At 40.0% G+C, this 20057-nt stretch overlaps 2 protein-coding genes across 8 annotated transcripts in view; one reads left to right on the top strand and one right to left on the bottom strand.

Annotated features, from left to right (window-relative positions):
* Positions 1 to 707, bottom strand: part of LOC126188968 (CCR4-NOT transcription complex subunit 1) — a 130015-nt gene extending 129308 nt beyond the window's left edge. For 6 of the 7 annotated variants that reach the window (XM_049930738.1, XM_049930733.1, XM_049930735.1 and 3 more), the window contains exon 1: positions 387 to 706. In XM_049930738.1, coding sequence (XP_049786695.1) covers positions 387 to 488 — 102 coding nt within the window. In that variant the 5' untranslated portion in view covers positions 489 to 706. Of the gene's footprint in view, positions 1 to 386 lie in introns of all 7 variants that reach the window. The other variant, XM_049930737.1, reaches the window with a different exon arrangement.
* Positions 708 to 2231: 1524 nt separating this feature from the next.
* Positions 2232 to 20057, top strand: part of LOC126188986 (translation initiation factor eIF-2B subunit beta) — a 73973-nt gene continuing 56147 nt past the window's right edge. Inside the window, exons 1-2 of the mRNA XM_049930778.1 lie at positions 2232 to 2564; positions 2644 to 2730. Coding sequence (XP_049786735.1) covers positions 2503 to 2564; positions 2644 to 2730 — 149 coding nt within the window. The 5' untranslated portion in view covers positions 2232 to 2502. The remainder of the gene's footprint in view (positions 2565 to 2643; positions 2731 to 20057) is intronic.

The raw sequence follows: 20057 nt of genomic DNA on the forward strand, positions 1-20057 counted from the left end.
GTTCGTACGCTCTCGACGAACTGAATTCAACATGGCAATCTTCAGTCAAGAATTTCGGCAATAATGAACACAGAAGCACTGAACACTCCAACATTTTTTTCATAATTTGATGCAACAGGGCCAGAAACCCTACTATAGCTTGCAAACCAAGACCCTTACGGGTTGCGTCTGTTTCTTTCTGTTTGTTTACGAATCCGTTCACTGGTGTCACTTGGCGTACTCTGAAGAACTTGACTTCATAAGTCTATATTTTCAGTTTTTCGAAAATTTTGCACAGATAACTTATGATCCAGCTCTTTCCTCTCAACTACCCACCATATGCAAGCACACAACAAACCGTATTCAAGACGATATTAATATTCTTCAATTACATTCCTATTACTTACATGATATATATCCTGAACACTTTGCTTATAATTTTTCTTTGTTAAATTTGTAACCAAATAACATATTTGTGACAAGGCAAAAGACAACGAGTCCAGGTTCATAGTTCCATGAATACGGCCTCGAAAGCTTCAAACACGTTTGAAGCTTTCTTTGGTATCCACGAAATGCTGCCCCCGTTTCCCTTCCTGAGGTATGCGTATTTTCTACATTGATATGGGCCTAAGTACAACATCGGGAAGTGGCTTTGACAAACTAATTCACATCAACATCATGGCGAAACAAATTGCTGCTATTATTTTCTCCGGTAAACTTCGTTTGAGGCAAAGACTCGCTGAAATCCAAAGCCATTAGTTCATTTCGTCAACGTAGGCGGCAGCACAAGACAATGAGACTACTCCTCTTTCCCCATTAAAAAGTTTGCGAGTCAGGTGACGTTTTAAATGTCAAGAATCTCAACACTTATAGGGGCAGTCCACCGAGAGAAAATGCGTCTGGTACGCCTGTTTACTGCGAAATTTTTATCTACGATTGAGCCACAAACCGCACATGTTGAAACGGTTTTATTTTTTTCTTATGCAATAAGTATTTTTTGACACACCACTGCAAATTGGATAAACCTTTAGTCAATTCTGTAATTATTGATGCCACATTTCTCATGCGCGAAGATGCAGGTGTTCAGGAGTGATAGGAGACATTTTCTTGTCTTCGATGAAATCCAAATAATAGACTGAGTGGAATACTAATCGAGAGCCAGTTACAAGGAAATCAGACGATCTCTTTTTAGTGTGACCCAACTGGAACTTAAATCGCTCTTGCGCATTCACGGTCTCGTCACTTCGCTTAACACATAGACCAAACAACACTATCAGCTACAGTTTCGACTTACCTAACAACTCTTTAATGATCTAGAGCATCCAGAAATAAAGTTTTACAGCTCGCCTTTTTTACTCTTCTCACGCGCCTTATTTCATTATAATCGTTGTAAATCTCTGCTGATGGATTCGTTTTAAATTTCTTCCGACTATAGAAATGAACATTACTCATCCTTCCCCAGAATGAAGCAGCAACGCAACAGAGTTGCCACAGCGAAGTTTCTTCCTAGTAAGCGTGTAGCGCTTCGTCGTGCTCTGCAACGTCCACCCTTATAGACGAAAGTATGTGTAGATATTTTCGCTGTGATTGTTTTTCACACCAGCCAGATGGCGTCTGTAAAGTTAAAGATATTTTAAAAAAATGTTATGCCTTTCGTATTGGTACTGTAGAGACTTAAACATTTTTCATCGATTGCATTGTTAAAAGATTTATGTACGTCTCTGTTGCTTTCCTCAATGCCTGAAAACACAACAATAGTCTAATTTTTGTGTGTTCGCTTTTCACACACAAAACGGTATAATATTTTGTAAATATTTAAAAACAATAATTTTACAAAAACAATTTGGTTGTGAGGCAATAACGTAACCCTTAAAACGAAGATGAACCCAATAGTTTTCACCTGAAATTGCAATATCGTACTTAATTCCTACATCATCAAAGCATCAATTTCCATTGCTATTCCGCGGACGCGTTTAGAAAACTTTGACCGATAATAATCAACGTTCTGGAAATGTGTTAGAAACGCAAATCGGTAATGACAGCTTGTCCTCCCTTCTATCCGCTAGTTACTGTTCGGAATATGTGTTCACGCTAGTGATCTCTAGGTGCACACTAACGGATTAGTGCATTTCGCAACCTTTTTTTTCGGACTGAAAGAACAAAAAGAGTTTATTTTCCAATCATACAAAAAGGAGGAATTTCAAAATGCACTGCCCCATGATGGCTATACTGTGAACATTCATATACGAAAACTTACTCATTTTTCCAAACTGAATAGCTTTCCGACTGAAGAAATTTTCTTCATGTTGAACTAATTCATTCTGTTCTCCGACCTACGCTCCTATCCTACTCTTTTAAAACAGTTCTTGCGCCGAAAGCGCTGCGCAGGCGGTGAGGCCAGAGATACAACTTGTAAGGAATGAGGTGATCACAGAGGTGTGCTTTGAGAGAAAAACTGTGACGCGTGGGAGGATAGTAGACTACATAAATAAATATTGGTACGAGCAAGATTCATAAGAGAAAATGCGAGATACTAACGGGCATTATCAGTTGATTGACAGATTTGTGAGTGACATCAAACAAGGGTAGGTACGCAGTATGAGAATTATCAACATGAAAGAACTAAGAGTTGACATATGTGGAGTAAATAAATATTTGTTTCAGAAAAATGCGTGATTCATATACCATAGCCACAGCCACTGTTGAATTATTAAAAAATATTATCACGCACGCAGAGTGGAAAACAGCAAAGTAAGTATTGTTTTCTGTCACCAACGAAATTAAAACCCTTATTATTTTAGACCCATTTCCTCGGGAGACACTACCCCTAGAAGTGTTTCTGTACACAAAGCTGTAGCAACTCCCATTCGTCACATCTTGGGGACCTTTCTTCTGTTATTTCCATTACATTTTTATTCATCTGTGTAAAGTATGCCATCGCCAATCCACCACAAAATGTTTGAAAATGGGTATCACCTGTAATCTTGTTTCGTGCCAGTAATTCATTTTAATTTACATTAGTTTGATAGTTGGTTAACTATCTCCATTACCACCAAAATTATGTTTAAATGTAGTTGCCTGTTTAGCTAACATCTAGATATTTTTACATGGCCAAAAGTGGTTACAGTAGCTAAGTGTGGTAAGCACTGGATATATATGGAATACTCTTATTAAAGATTACTTTATATTGGAATAGACTGAAAATCATTTGCTTCTTTATTGTTTGGCAGTTTTTTTAAAGAGGTTTGATGCCATTTTTTATTTCTTTGTATCATTTGGTAATTGTTTTATTTTTATGTATCTGGGTACTAAGTTCTTTGTCATCAGCATTACGTTTTACATGTAATATATACATGATTGAAAAGTTTTTGCTTTCTTTTCCTGCTTAACGTGCCAAGTTAATTGTTTACTACAACCACCACCACCACTACCACTTTGTCTTCCCTGGTTTTCGTGTTAAGTAAATCATTTTTATGGTCCTTAATAATTGTCACCATGTTCATCTACTCTAGCCCTATATACATTTCATGCAAACCATAGTGAAGTATATTAGGCGGCTTACTGAGCTCTGTACTGAGGTTTATTCCTAGTCCAGTCACAAATGGAACATGAGAAGAATGACTGCTTAAGGGCCTCTGTGCATCTTTAGTCAGCCTAATCTTGTCTTGGTGGTTCCTACAGGAACATTTCATAGATGGCTGAAGAGTATATCTAGATTAATCACTTAATACTGGTTCTTGGAACTGTGTACATAGGCTTTCAAACGATAATTAGTGTCTGTCTTCAAACATCTGCCGATTCGTATTTTTTCAGCATTTCCATAAAGCTTTTCTATGAGTCAAACAAAGCTGTGACCATTTGTTCCACCATTCTTTGTACACATTCAGTATCCCCTGATAGTCCTTGAGTGGGTTCCACAAACTTGCGCAGTACTCTAAGGTGGCACACATGAGCGATTTGTAAGCAATCTCCATTGTAGACAGCATTTTCCCAATACCTTTCAAATGGATTGAATTTGCCACCTGTCTTACCTATGTCTGAGGCTCTGTGATTATTCCATTCCATGTCATACTGTTGTTTTATATGAATTGACTGATTCCAATGGTGACTGATACTGTAGTCATAAGAAATTCTACTACTACTGTTCTGCATTTTGCGAAGTGCACAGTTTTACATTGCAAGTACCAAGGAAAGTGGGAAGTAGTGCACAGATTTACATTTCAAGTACCAAGGAAAGTTGGAAGTTTTAAGTATGTGGGGAGCATAAGAGAAGATAGTTGGCGGAGTGATAAGGAGGTTGGTAAAAAGGGATGGCAAGCCCATGGATTACTTCAGAGTATGAGAAGCCTGGTATGAGGCAAGTATTATAGTCAAAAAGCAAATTGTTGTCATATTGAGCATATTTTTCTCCAATACAAGTGTGTTGATGTTGTTGTGGTCTTCAGTCCAGACGCTGGTTTGATGCAGCTCTCCAAGCTACTCTAAGCTGTGCAAGCCTCTTCATCCCTGTATAACTACTGCAGTCTACATCCCTCTGAATCTGGTTAGTGTATTCGCATCTTGAACTCCCTCTACAATTTTTGCCGTCTGCGCATCCCTTCAGTACTCAATTGGTGATCCCTTGATGCCTCAGAATGTGTCCCGCCAACTGATCCCATCTTCTAGTCAAGTTGTGCCACAAATTCCTCTTCTTCCCAATTCTATTCAGTACCTTCTCATTAGTTAACGTGATCTTCCCATCTAATGTTCAGCATTCTTCTATAGCACCCCGTTTCAAGAGCTTCGATTCTCTTCTTGTCTAAACTGTTTATCGTCAATATTTCACTTCCATACACAGCTACACTCCATGCAGATACTTTCAGAAAAGACTTCCTGACTCTTAAATCTATAGTTAACATATTTCTCTTATTCAGAAATGCTTTCCTTGCCATTGCCAGTCTATTTTGCAGCTGTGGCTTATTAAACTCATAGTTTGGTAATTTTCACAGCTGTCAAAACCTGTTTTCTCTGTGATTGGAATTATTATATTCTTCTTGAAGTCTGAGGGTATTTCACCTGTCTCATACATCTTGCTCACCAGATAGTAGAGTTTTGTCTTGACTGGCTGCCCCAAGGCTATCAGTAGTTCTAATGAAATGTTGTCTACTCCTGAGGCCTTGTTTCAACTTAGGTCTTCAGTGCTCTGTCAAATTCATCACGCAGTGTCATATCTCCCATTTCATCCTCATCTACGTCCTCTTCCGTTTCTATAATATTGCCATCCAGTATATTGCCCTTGCATAGACCTCTATATACTCTTTCCACCTTTCTGCTTTCCCTTTTTTGCTTAGAACTCGGTTTCCATCTGAGCTCTTGATATTCATGCAAGTGGTTCTCTTTTCGCCAAAGGTCTCTCTAATTTTCCTGTAGGCATTATCTATCTTACCCTTAGTGATATGTGCCTCTACATCCTTACATTTGTCCTCTGACCATCCCTGCTTAGCCATTTTGCACTTCCTGTCGATCTCATTTTTGAGACGTTTGTATTCCTTTTTGCCTGCTTCATTTACTGCATTTTTGTATTTTTTCCTTTCATCAATTAAATTCAGTATCTCTTCTGTTACCCAAGGATTTCTATTAGCCCTCCTCTTTTTACCTACTTGATCCTCTGCTGCCTTCACTATTTCATCTCTCAAAGCTCCCCGTTTTTCTACTACTGTATTTCTTTCCCCCATTCTTGTCAGTCGTTCCCTAATGCTCTCTCTGAAACTCTGTACAACCTTTGGTTCTTTCAGTGTATCCAGGTCCGATCTCCTCAAATTCCCACCTCTTTGCAGTCTCTTCAGTTTTAATCGACAGTTCATAACCAATAGATTGTGGTCAGAGTCCACATCTGCCCCTGGAAATGTCTTACAACTTAAAATCGGGTTCCTGAATCTCTGTCTTACCATTATATAATCTATCTGAGACCTTCCAGTATCTCCAGGCTCCTTCCACATATACAACCTTCTTTCATGATTCTTGAGCCATGTGTTAGCTATGATTAAGTTAGGCTCTGTGCAAAATTCTACCAGGCGACTTCCTCTTTCTTTCTTTACTCCCATTCCATATTCACCTACTACGTTTCCTTCTCATCCTTTTCCTAGTATCGAGTTCCAGTCACTCATGACTATTAAATTTTTGTCTCCCTTCACTATCTGAATAATTTCTTTTATCTCATCATACATTTCATCAATCTCTTCATCATCTGCAGAGGTAGTTGGCATATAAACTTGAACTACTGTGGTAGGCGTGGACTTCGTATCTATCTTGGCCACAATAATGTGTACACTATGCTGTTTGTAGTAGTTTACCTGCATTCCTATTTTCCTATTCATTATTAAACCTACTCCTGCATTACCCCTATTTGATTTTGTGTTTATAACCCTGTATCCACCGGACCAGAAGTCCTGTTTCTCCTGGCACCTAACTGCACTAATTCCCACTATATCTAACTTTAATCTAACCATTTCCTTTTTTAAATTTTCTAACCTACCTGCCCGAATAATGTATCTGACATTCCACGCTCTGATCTGTAGAGCGTCAGTTTTCTTTCTCCTGATAACAACGTCCTCCTGAGTAGTCCCTGCCCGGAGATCCGAATGGGGCACTATTTTACCTCTGGAATATCTCCTATTTCATCTTCATCTACATCCTCTTCCATTTCTGTAATACTGTCCTCAAGAACATCGCCCTTGTATAGACCTCTATGTACTCCTTCCACCTTTCTGCTTTCCCTTCTACCGAGCGGGGTGGCGCAGTGGTTAGACACTGGACTCGCATTCGGGAGGACGACGGTTCAATCCCGCGTCCGGCCATCCTGATTTAGGTTTTCCGTGATTTCCCTAAATCGCTCCAGGCAAATGCCGGGATGGTTCCTCTGAAAGGGCACGGCCGACTTCCTTCCCACTCCTTCCCTAATCCGATGAGACCGATGACCACGCTGTCTGGTCTCCTTCCCCAAACCAACCAACCAACCAACCTTTCCCTTCTTTGCTTAGAACTCGGTTTCCATCTGAGCTCTTGATATTCATGCAAGTGATTCTCTTTTCGCCAAAGGTCTCTCTAATTTTCCTGTAGGCATTATTTATTTTACCCTTAGTGATATATGCCTCTACATCCTTACATTTGTCTTCTAGCCATCCCTGCTAGGCCATTTTGCACTTCCTGTATATCTCGCTTTTGAGACTTTGTATGCCTTTTCACCTGCTTCATTTGGTGCAGTTTTGTATTTTCTTCTTTCATCAATTAAATTCAGTATCTCTTCTGTTACCCAAGGATTTCTACTAGCCCTCGTCTTTTTACCTACTTGATCTTCTGCTGGCTTCACTATTTTATCTCTCAAAGCTACCCCTTCTTCATCTACGGTGTTTCTTTCCCTCTTTCTTGTTGATCGTTCCCTAATGCTCTCTCTGAAACTCTCTACAACCTTTGGTGCTTTCAGTTTATCCAGATCCCATCTCCTTAAATTCCCACCTTTTTGCAGTTTCGTCAGTTTTAAACTACAGTTTATTAGCAATAAATTGTGGTCAGAGACCACATCTGCCCCTGGTAATGTCTTACAATTTGAAACCTGGTTCATAAATCTCTGTTGTACCATTATATAATCTGTCTGAAACCTTTGAGTGTCTCCAGGCCTATTTCGTTTATACAACCTTCTTTCATAATTCTTAAACTAAGTGTTAACTGTGATTTAGTTATGCTCTGTGCAAAATTCTGCCAAGCGGCTCCCCATTTCATTCCTTACCCCCAGTCCATATTCACTTACTGCATTTCCTTCTCTTCCTTTTGCTGCAATTGCACTACAAAATTTTCGTCTCCCTTAACAATCTAAATAATTTCTTTTACTGCAGCAGACATTTCCTCAGTCTCTTCAGCTGCTGAGCTAGTTTGTATATAAACTTGTATTACTGTGGTAGGCCTGGGCTTCATGCCTGTCTTCACTACAGTAATGCATTCGCTATGCTGTTCATAGTAGCTTATCTGTGTTCCTGTTTTTTTTATTCATTATTGAATCCACTCCTGCATTACCGTTATTTATTTTTTTTATTTGTAACCCTGTATTCTCCTGACCAGAAGTCTTGTTCGTCCTGCCTCTGAACTTAACTAATTCCCACTATTTCTAACTTTAACCTATCCATTTCCCTTTTTAAATTTTCTAACCTACCTGCCCGATTAAGGGATCTGACATTCCACGCTCCAATCCGTAGAATGCCAGTTTTCTTTCTGCTGCTATCGGCATTATCCTGAGTAGTCCCCGCCCGGAGATCCGAGTGGGGGGACTATTTTACCCAGAAGGACACCATCATCATTTAACCATACAGTAATGCTGCATGCCCTTGGGAAAAATTACGGCTGTAGTTTCTCCTTGCTTTCAGCCTTTCACAGTACCAGCACAGCAAGTCCATTTTTGTTAATGTTACAGGGCCAGATCAGTCAATCATCCAGACTGTTGCCCCTGCAACTGCTGGAAAGGCTGCTGCCCCTCTTCAGGAACCACACATTTGTCTTGCCTCTCAACAGACACCCCTCCGTTGTGGTTGCACCTACGGTAAAGCTATCTGTGTGGATGAGGTATGCGAGCGTCTCCAGCAACAGCAAGGTCCATTGTTCATTTGGGAGGGGGGGCAATAAGGGCAATAAATGCATAAGCATCAGAAATGTTGATACTGAGGAAAAGGCAGGGGAATAAGTATAAGATACAGGCTTGAGAGATAAATTTCAAAGCAGCAGAATAAGACTTATTAGAATGGATAGGTTGAGAAATGAGATAGGGAGAGAAACTGTTAAATAGAAGACCATGCAAAAGACTGTAGAAAGGAAAAGACTAAGGTTGTAGGGGCATATTAAGAGAAAGGGAGTTGGCAGAATACATAGACAGGGTTATGAAAAGACAACAGGAAGCAAGAGACGTAGTGGATGACTGAGAGTCAAAAGGATCTTTGGAGTGGAGGAATCTGTGGAGAAGACTGGGACAGAGTGGAGTTGGAAACATAGCGGGAGGACAGGAAAAGAAGGAAAGGTATGCGTTCCAAAGGAACCCAACCAGGGACAAGAGACTGTAGAAGGTGACGGTAGTGGTGATGCTCAATTTGATATCTGACTAGATATTTGTGCAGCTTATTTCTAGGTAACTCCATTACCTGCAAAAAGTCTGGGGTAATGTTAGTGGTGTGTGTCTGGTCGTTAACACACACCATGAACAGCAAGTGTCTCACACACTTCACTGCAGTATTCCTGAAAGTATTTTTATATATATTGGTGACTGTCCATCCAAGATAATATACTGTGTCCCATCTGTCAAGAAATCTTCAGTCCAGTCACAAATTTTATTTTGTACCCTATATGATCATACTTTTGTTTTATTTATCTGGCACCCAGTCAAATTATTTTTGAAAACAAAGAAATACTACACTTAACTGATTTCTTTGATCCACGGTTGAAAGATCTCCTGTGAGAAATGTACAAGCTGAGATTTGTAAGAGCAATGTCTTTTAAGTCCATGCTGGTTGGCATTGAAGACATTATTCTGTTTGAGACCCTGATTATTTGAAGTCAGACTATGCTGTACAATTCCACAACAGGTGGACATTGGAGCACTGGAGAGATTGGACAATAGCTTTAACAATTACTTACTTTATCTTTCTTGTAGACAGGTGTGACATGTTTCCTTCTAATCACTGGACACATGTTTTCATTCAGGACATCAATGATATATTATGATTAAAATGGCAGCTAGATTGGCTGCAAATTCTGTATAGAATCTGACAAGGATTTCATTGTGCCCTGGCACATTGTTATGTTTTTTTATGGTTTTAGTTGTTTCTCATCATCAGAGCCATAAATCTTGGCAATAGTGGAAGAGGTAAACTGGGACAGTACTTCTGTATCTTCGTTAACTAACTAATTAATTAAACTAAACTCTACCCTGAACAGGACATGAAGGCCCAAGGCACTGATTGGCTGCATTGTCATCCTCAGCTCATAGACATCATCACTGGATGCGGATATGGAGGGGCATGTGGTCAGCACACTGCTTTCCCGGCTGTATGTCAGTTTCCGAGACCAGAGCCAATACTTCTCAATCAAATAGCTCCTCAGTTTGCCTCACAAGAACTGAGTGTACCCTGCGTGCCAACAGCACTTGGCAGACCGGATAGTCACCCATCCAAGTGCTAGCCCAGCCCGATAGCAAAGGAAATTTTAAAATGGAGCTGAAAGTTTTTGCTTTGGCTTTTATACCGTAATTTCCAGTTTCTCTGTCACCCATAATGTCTGGACATAAATTTTGCTGCCACTGACAGCCATTACATATGACCAAGAAATCTTGTGATAGCCAAATTCGTTTGATTCATCTCCTCTCTTGCTCTATAGACTTACGCTTTATTTTACCCCTATTATGCAGTACTTCCTGTTTCTTTAGAAGTTTATTTACAGAAACCATATGCCATGGAGCGTCCCTCCCACCATGAATCGTTCTACTTGGTACATATCTACACAGTGCATGGTCAATTTGGGCCTCAGTTCCTATACCTGCTCCTGCCAAGAACTAAATGTCTAAATTCCTCCGTGAGATACAGCATGACTGATTTTTTGTCCATCTACATCAGTGTATCTGTTTTACAGAACCCCTTAATCTCCCTGCTTATTTCAGTTGCCCATTATATTTTTAGTAGTAATTGTTACAACAGTTGCTTCATACCCACTGATATCAGTGTGAGTATAGACATCCTCAGAGAGATCAGGTATATTTGTTGCCATTAGATGAGATATATTTGCATAAATGTCCAAGCTGTTTGATCCAAGCAGTTTTCAGAGAAATTGTTTGATATTACATGGTGTACAGCTTTGCTTCCGCTGTTTGCCGATAGGTGGTGACAACGGTAAGGAGCAGTTGAAAGAAACAGATCACAGACGTCAGGCAGTTAGCTTGGACCTAGGTCAACATAACCTCATTCAAACATTAGTCGATTTGTGTCTGCATCATAAAGTTGTTCTTGATTGAAAATGTCAGTTTACGAGCTTAATTCTCGTCATTTGCGGGAGATGTTACTGTTTTGTTTCAATAAGAAGAAAACGGCGGCTGAGTCTCATCGAATGCTCTCAAGTACGTATGGTAAGGACGCTATTAGTGGAATAAAGTGTCGTAAGTGGTTTCAATGCTCAAGAACAGTGATTTTAACATCGTAGACCGGCATAGTGGTGGAAAAGAGAATGTTTTCGAAGGTGCAGAATTGGAGATGTTGCTGAGTGAAGACTCGCGTGAAACTCAAGAAGAATTGGCTCGATTAGTGGGAGTGACACAGCAAGCCATTTCAAAATATCTCAAGGCTATGTGCATGATTCAGAAAGAAGGAACTTGGGTCCTGTGTGAGCTGAAACCAAGAGACGTTGAATGTCGTTTGTGTGTTTGTTAACAGTTGCTTCAGAGGCAAAAGCATAAGGGATATCTGCATCACATTGTGACCGGGGACTAAAAATGGGTTCATCACGATAACCCTAAACGCAAAAAACCACGGAGATATCCCGGCCATGCTTCCACGTCAATGGCCAAACCGAATATTCACAGCTCCAAGATCATGCTCTGCATTTGGTGGGACCAGCTCGGTGTGGTGTACTATGAGGTGTTAAAACCAAGTGACATAATCACAGGTGCTCGTTATTGAACACAATTAATGCGTTTGAGCAGAGCATTAAGAGACAAACAGCCACAATACAGCGAGAGGCATGATAAAGTGATTTTGCAGCACGATAACGCTCAACCCCAGGTTGCAAAAGAGGTCAAAAAGTACTTGGAAAAGTTAAAATGGGAAGCCCTACCACACCCGCCACATTCTCCAGACATTGCTTCCTCTGACTATCACCTGTTTAGATCAGTGGTGCATGGCCTGGCTGACCAACACTTCTGATCTCATGAAGAAGTCACAAATTGGATCAATTCTTGGATCGCTTCAAAAGATGAAAAATTTTATTGACACAGTATCCGTACACTGCCCAAAAGATGGGAGAAAGTATTGGGATGCTCTGGAAAATACTTTGAATGATACATGTGTAACCAATTTGTTTCATTAAAGCCTCGAATGTTAGGGAGAAAACAGCACAAGCAAAGTTGTACACCTTGTAGTATTTTCCCAGTTGATTGTTGAATGATTTAACACCTCTTCCATCAACTATAGTTGGAGAATATATGTATTTGCAAGATCAGGGATTTTCTCAAGTTCTCAGTTGTATCTGGGGAGGAGTCTGGTGGTCGATAGGAGGAGCCAATTATACTTTCATGCCTACCCTTGGTACTGAGTATTGGCCAAACAGTCTCACATGCAGCTTCAATCTTTGTGTCAGTGAATACCAGTTTCTTGTCTACTATGATGAATACACAATTTCCATTTTCCAGTAGCCTTCCATTGTAGTATATACATAGACTAAGCTCAAAAATTTCACTGCTGTCAGTTTTGGGTTTTAGCCCAGTTTGTGTAGCTTATCTATTTTGCATTTTATCAAACCTCAAACTGAATTGTGTGTTAGGCAGCTTGCCCCTTCTGTTCACTGGTTGATTTGATTTAATCAGGAAGACAAAACAACAAGTGGTCTTAGCACCCTGTTGCCCTTGCCAGAACTAAGTTATCTCTTTCTGTCATTCTAGGAGATCCAGCCAGTGCCCTTGAAGACTAGTAGGAGTACTTTTACTAGGCCTTCATTAGACACACTCTTTTTAGGAATTAGTGATACAAATATTTATTTATTGTTGGCCAGTGCTTCACACTGGAAGACTGTGGTGCAGTTTCATCCCCTACATCACATGGTCTACACTTAAGGGCTTTTTTCTCTATTCTCATCATGTACAAATGTTTCTTGAAGTTCCATTGATGAGTCATTAAACTTGCTGTGAGTTTATTCCATCTCTCGTTCAAGCCCAGGATTGAAGAGCTTCTCTTTAAACATCATTTCAGCATCATTAGTTTGCCAGTTTTGTTCTTTGCTCTTAATCCAGAGTTCTGTGTGTGCTCCCTTTTGATCCAATACATAGAGGCTCTTGCCCATATCCTGGCTAACCTATCGGCTTCTTCACTACCAGCAATAACTGAGTGACCAAGGACCAGCAACAACAGGTTAACTCTGGTGTTTTCCCCTAGCCTTACAAGGGATTCATGGCATTCTGTGATTGTCTTTCATCTCATTGCAGTGGATGACAGAGATTCAGAGCTGTTTGGCTGTCTATATTTATGTAGATGCTATGATCTGTACAGCTTGTAAATTTTCCTCTGCACACACTATGATAGATAATATCTCCATTTGGATTACCATAGCCAGCTTCCCTAGAAGAACTGCACACTCTAGTGTAGGCCATCCCTGTATGCCCCAGCACCATCAATAAAACAAACTGTAACCTGAACGGTGTCATGATTCATTCTTCCACTGCTCCCTACTCCAATTGTTTTGTCGGAAGGTTTATTGAATCAGATGACATTTCACTGACTATTCCTATATTCACCATATGCATTATCTTAGTGTGGGATTCTGGATATGATAAATACTTTCAGTTTTTAACCTGTATGCTCCTACTGCTGCCTCAGTTGTAACACAAAGATGTATTGGGGGTACGTTAAGCAAGGTTTCCACAATGGGTGTTGTGCTAATTCTACCTGTTATGCCGAGGCACTCCAGTCTCTACACTTCCTGGCACTCCTTAGCGGCCACCCTCTGTTCAATTTGTGTACAAACTGTACTTGCTCCTAGGATTTACATCACAGTTTTTTCCACAAGCCGTTCTAAAGCACGTAAGAGCGTCTTTTGCCTTGGAGCTTATATTCTTTATGCTAGGGGTCCAAATTAGTTTCACATCCAGGGTTAATCATAGTTACTTCTTCACCCTCCTCTGTGGCTAAAATTTTGTCAAACAGCTTAAGTTTCCAGTCTGAGACCTGGATATGCTTCCTTGCGAATGGTACAACAACAGATTTCTTGGGACTGTCCCTTAGATCATGTTTTTGTACCTCCATCCTCAGCCTCAGATAGATAGTTGGACTATGGCTGGTCAGCTAATAGATAAAAAAATCTTTTGTGGTATTTTAACTTAATTACTACGTGAGGTTGCAATTTCTTATCAAATATTTCACAAAATTATACCAGTTGGATCATACACATGTATTTATATTCTATAAGTCATGCGCGATTGGTACAATGTCAGGCTGATTTGTCCAACGATGGAATGGCTTGAAGGTGAGGCAATTGTGTTTACATTTTGGGTCCAGTCTGTTGGAACTTAAATCATGGGTTAAGGGATTAAAGACATTAGAAAAACTGGTTAATGTGTATGTTAAGGAAAGGAGGTTAACTGAAGTTTCTCTACATGAGAACCAATGAAGTATGAAATGGGTAAATTGTGCAAATGGAAAGGTAGAAAAATCTCTACACTGTCAGCAAACTGCTCTCTGTTTCTTTTTGGATATTGAGGGGACTTTGACCAATACGACCTTTGAATCCATGGTTAGAGCTGCAGCAGATCATGGTATTAATACCACAGTATTTAGGTGGATTAAGACAGTGCTGAGTAGACAAAAGGTAGAAGCCACCTTGTTGGATGTGAGAATGGTGATCAATACCATCAGAGGGAGTTCACAAGGTGGGGTTTTGATCCCTCTACTTAGGAATTTAGTGGTGAATGAACTCATTAAAGAGCTAAACGCTGGAGGCTACTTTGCCAAGGATACACAGACAATTTAGTCATAGTAACACTTGGCAAATTTGCAAGTACCATGGCAAAATGCACTCTGAACAGTGTGCAGAAATAGTGTAAGAAAGAGGATCTAAGTATCAGAAGTAGCAGTAGTACCATTGGCCATATGTATAGATACAGACATATTGCTGATGGTGTAATCATTATCTCTCATAGGCTAACCAGATGTAGCCCCACTGTCTGTCTGAGGTCGAGGATGTACATATTGAAACAGGATGATTGGGAAGCATGCTAGTATTTGGTCATACCAATCAATTCCGACCATTTCCTTGTTCTCAGTAACACAACTCGGTTTCAAAGACCAATCTTTTACACCTTGTGTAATCGTTTCAACTGTTTTGTGGTCGTAATATGAATGTCTTGCTTATCTTTCCATTTTACCAAGAGAATAGGATTGTAGCTCCTCATTCTGTATTGCCCTCTTGTTTAATTCTTCTTTACAGAAATCTTTTGGTGTATTCTTTCTAGTCGTGTGTATCAGTGACATTTGTTTTATAATTTTATGATAATGACATAAATAATTTTGATGAAGAGTACCAATTATCTGTGTATAACATATGTGTAACACTGACTACGATAGCTCTTTGACAAAACTTTCGGAGGCCTTATTATCACAATTTAGCTTATCATGACCAGCGTATATTTTGAAGTCATAGCAATAACCTTAATGTGACTTGCATAATTTGTGACATTTCATACCAACTTGTCCCTTTTTTATGGATTGAATTGTTTGTGAGATATCTGTCCCTTAAATTTCAGGAGCAATTCATCGATAGTAATGTCCTGTTTCACAGTATACACTTCTTTAAATTTTTGATTCAAATACTTGGTCACAGTTCTTAATTCACTCAGTTTGTCTACATTGGCAACCATATCATTATTTGCAAAGTGCAAACATCTTTCAATCTGAAGGTATCTTTTTAGAGGCATTGTTTTTCTAAATAAGGGTGTCTCTATAACAATCTTCTTAGACCAGTTCTGTTGAATTCTTGGTTTTTATACCTGTGCCATTATTATGGACAATGCAAAATATTTTTTAATTTCATTACAATCCACAGGAAAACAGTTGTTGTTGATTCTTCGTATATTGATTGGATTGGATCGGGTCTGTTCTACACACCAGTTAGTCTTGGCTACAATATTCTCACAAAACATATTATCAGATATTATATTAAATATATTTAGTTCTCTTTTATTTACTCTTTTATTTACTCTTACATGATGTAAGATTGCCTCTTTCATACCAGGAATCATTGTGTAGTTCCAGATTTTTGGACTGGTTTTCTATTTCTTTCCAAATCCGAGGCTCTGGTAGTCATCCTCAATAATTAATCGCCTGCGTTTTTGTCATACAGGACATATAATGTCACTACAGTTAGAGTTGGTAGCAGAAGTATTAACATAACCTCACTGTTCTCTTCACAAAAATTACATTTTGAAAACATTTTGTGGGGATACAACCCTGATACATAAGAACAGTGTGTGAATGTGACCAAGTATAAAATGTAACTGAATGTGATACAGAGAGATAATAAGAATCTATCATGAGCCTGGCCTGTGCTGTATGTGGTGGGGGCATCACAAGTTGCAATCGTTGTACCATAAGCCAGGCCCATGATGTTTACATTCGGCCTGACTGACACGTTGTGGGTCAGGTCCATGCAGTTTACATTTCGTCCAGCCGATGTACCGTGGTCCAGACAGGTGATAATCACTTTTGGCCTAACAACAACCTTCACTGTCCTCCAATCATTAGAATGATTCACACTGCTACGCTGGCTCTATGCAGTCTGCATAAGAATCTAATTTATTTTCCTTCTGCTTTTTGAAGTAAAGCCAGAAAAATGCCATCTGGCATGAAAACAACCTTCACTCTCCTCCAAGCATTAGAATGACTCCTGCTGCTAGATTGGCTTTATGCAGTCTGCATAGAAGTCTGATTTACCTCCCTTCTGATTTTTGAAGTAGAGCCAGAAAAATGCCATCTGGATCAGGTGACTTGAACAGTTGAAATGATCCCACCAATCACTGGATATGCTTGAAGTTAACACTTCGACAAATTCCCAGTTGTCACATTGGTTACCTATAAGAAGTACATCACAAGGACTGAATCTCTCTGTCAGAGTGCACTGAGGAAAGTAGGTTTTGAGGAGCATGTCCAACCTCTTGTGCAGTGTCCTTGTATACTCATCACCTCCCTTGCTTAGTGTACCTCCTGATTGTGTTGGAATTCTTGGGAGGATTTTGCAAAGTCTGGCTCTGACCTTCCTCCTCCTCCTCCTCCTCCTCTTCCTCCTCATAGAACACCTTCCAAGATGATTGTTTTGCTTGCTTAATAGCACGATTGTATTTCACAAAGGCCTGATTTCACGTATTGTGCTTGTTTTTGTGTAATTCGAGATCATTATTATACCAAGGTACATACCTGTTTGTGTGTTTCTATGTAATTGGACAGTTCTCTGAGTAAGGGTCTTGACACCAGATGCCACATCATCTGCCATTTCCTCTGAATTTATTGGGTTTCTTATCGAAGTTTTAATTTCGGATAAGTGTGAATTTAGTGTTTCCTATATGTGTCCTAGTCTGTTTTCCTAGGATTCTTGTAGGCCTTGGTCTGTTTAACTCCTATTTCAACCCTAACCTTAATACATGTACAGTCAGACAAGGACGACTCCATCACCACACGCCATTGTTTGACATAACTACACATTAAGATGGACCCAAAAGTTATGTCAGTTACTTATTGCTTTCTGTTCCTGAAGACAGGTTCCTTACCTCCATTGTAGATCCCTAGATTGCTCTCTAGTAGGTACTGAAGTAGTTAATCACCATTGCTACTAGTGTCGTTGCTTCCCCTCACTGGGTTGTTGGTATTGGCATCATAGCCAACTGGCGATAGTTCATTCAGCTGCAAGCAGCTGTCTACAAGTTCCAATATGTCTGGGAAGGAGCACTGTCCTCTCAAGGGAGATAAGTGGAGGCCAGTACAGATTCCTTCATGCTCTTTTTCTCGTGCTGTTTTATGTCTGTGGTCATTTATTCTCTGGATCAGAATTTTGCCATTTACATGAATGAAATTCCATATTTAGTGTAAATAAATTTACTGGGGAATTTTTTAGATTCCTAGTGTAAATCAACTCACTCCCAGTTCCTCTTAAGGTCTGATAGCCCTCCCTTTATATAAATAGGTGTCATGGATCAGGGCTGTGGCCAACTTATGTTTTATCAGAAGGTGACTCAAGATGGCAGTTTCCCCCTTACTGTGCTGCAGGTTTGTCTACAACACATCTAGCCACTAGCTTGTTACCATTGCTGCTTCTGATATCCATAATCACCTTGATAGTAATCTGTGGTAACCCTAAGTACAGTGTCGACCCTGCTTCACATTGCCTACACGGATTTCTCACCAACTTCCACCACAAGAGTTTGCCCATCAGATACAGCCTTCTGGTTGATTATCCTCCAGTCATGTGTTAAGATTTTCTAGTGCTGAACTTGTAAATTTTCGAATAAGGTCTTTGGGGAACTTCATTAAGTAGTAAGGTACACAAATTCATGTCTTTGCATTCTTGAATAGCTCGTCTGGTATTTTGACCAGCAGCTTCACCTCCTCCCATGGAGATATCGTGGGCACCCTTTCCTTCAGCCCACTTACTCTTCCCATCCCTTCACAGACAGAAATTAGAGCATTTTTGTCTTGATAGACCCTACTGCTCCTGGAATTGGAACGGTATCCTGCATCTTCCCAAATATTTTCAAAAAGAACCATCTGGACTAACTCCTCCTGCTGCAAGCTATTATCAAGACATAGGTATCCCTGCTAGATTACTGCCATCCTTAGAACTGTGATGGCAGTAAAGGTTACATTCAAGTTGTAATACCCCTGATTTCTTTTCTCAGGACTGAAAACTGATACGAACATGTAGTTTGTTTTGAAATATGTGTACACTCATGGTGAATGTGTAACAGAGATGCCACACAGTACTCTAGCTGCAAAAGTGTGGACTGTCTTTTTATCGTTAAAATGGTGATGTTTTCATATTAAGAACAGTGTGTAATCATTCATTTTCTCCATTTGCGTGGTGTGACACCGATAGGAATTCATTGCCTCTTGAGTGAGACATAATGGTGTCACGACTGTGTCTAATGTCCATTCACAGGTCTGACAGTTCAAAGAAGGCAGCACATAATGTGACAACAAACCAAGACAATCTTGGCCTCGCACTAGCCAGTCTGATGACATGATGCCACGAGTGGAAAAAGTTGTTATGGAGGAATACCAAATGTCTGTGGAACACATCGCCTTCGAAATTGGCATTTCTGTGGGACCTGTGCACACAAACCAGCATGAAGACCTAAAATGTGAAAAATGTCCTCCAGGTGGGTGCCATGAGTGCTGACGAGATGACCACAAGTTTGCTTGCTTGGCATGTTGCCAGGCAATGAATCGATCCTGAGACAAAGTACCAGTCAGCTCGGTGGAAGTGCACACACTCATCAATTCCAAAAAATTTTGAGTAAGTGCCAGAGCTGAGATAAGGATCGTGGCCATGTTCTGGGATTCTTACTCATTGCATTCCAGGGCACCACAGTGACAGGTGCGTCCTACTAAGATGTTTTGAAGAACAAGCTCTTTTCAGCATTGCAAGAAAAATAGCTGGAAAAGGCTGCACGTTTGCTGTTTCACCAAAAGACAATACACCAGTGCATCAAACAAATGTGACATTGCAGTTTCTTTGGGACAACAACTTTGAAGTGATTTCTTGTGCTCCCTATTCCGCTGACATGGCTTCTAGTGACTTTTGGCTGTTTTGAACAATGAAAGAGACTTTCTGAGGTCGCACATTCAGTAGCCATGCCGATATTGCATAAGCAGTTTTCCAGCGATCAAACCAAATTCCTAGAGAAGCATTCCCAGTCTTCATGAAATGATGGCATCGCTGTTGTGAAAAATATGTACAGGTACAGCGAGATTTTGTCAAAAAGTGTTACAATTTTCATGTGATTACTTTACGAGAAAAAAAAATGGAACTGTTACAACTTGAATGCACCTTGGCTGTTGCCATTTTTTTCTGCCTAAACTTTTCCTGGATCTGGTTATCTTGGGATGTAGGAATAACAAACTCCTTCCTCATTCTCTTACTCCCTGTCTTGGAAGTGGGAGGGGTCTGTTTAGCCGCTTCACTCTGAGGCAGTCTTTTCTTTGAGTTCTTAGGTTCAAGACATTTTAATATCCTCCATATGTTCCTAGGAAGCCATTCTTTGTGTTCTTTTTCTCTTTGTTGTCTTTGAAGTTCCCTCCTTTGTGCCCTAGACAGGGCTT

Source organism: Schistocerca cancellata, chromosome 5 (genome assembly GCF_023864275.1).
Source record: "Schistocerca cancellata isolate TAMUIC-IGC-003103 chromosome 5, iqSchCanc2.1, whole genome shotgun sequence".
Lineage (NCBI taxonomy): Eukaryota > Metazoa > Arthropoda > Insecta > Orthoptera > Acrididae > Schistocerca > Schistocerca cancellata.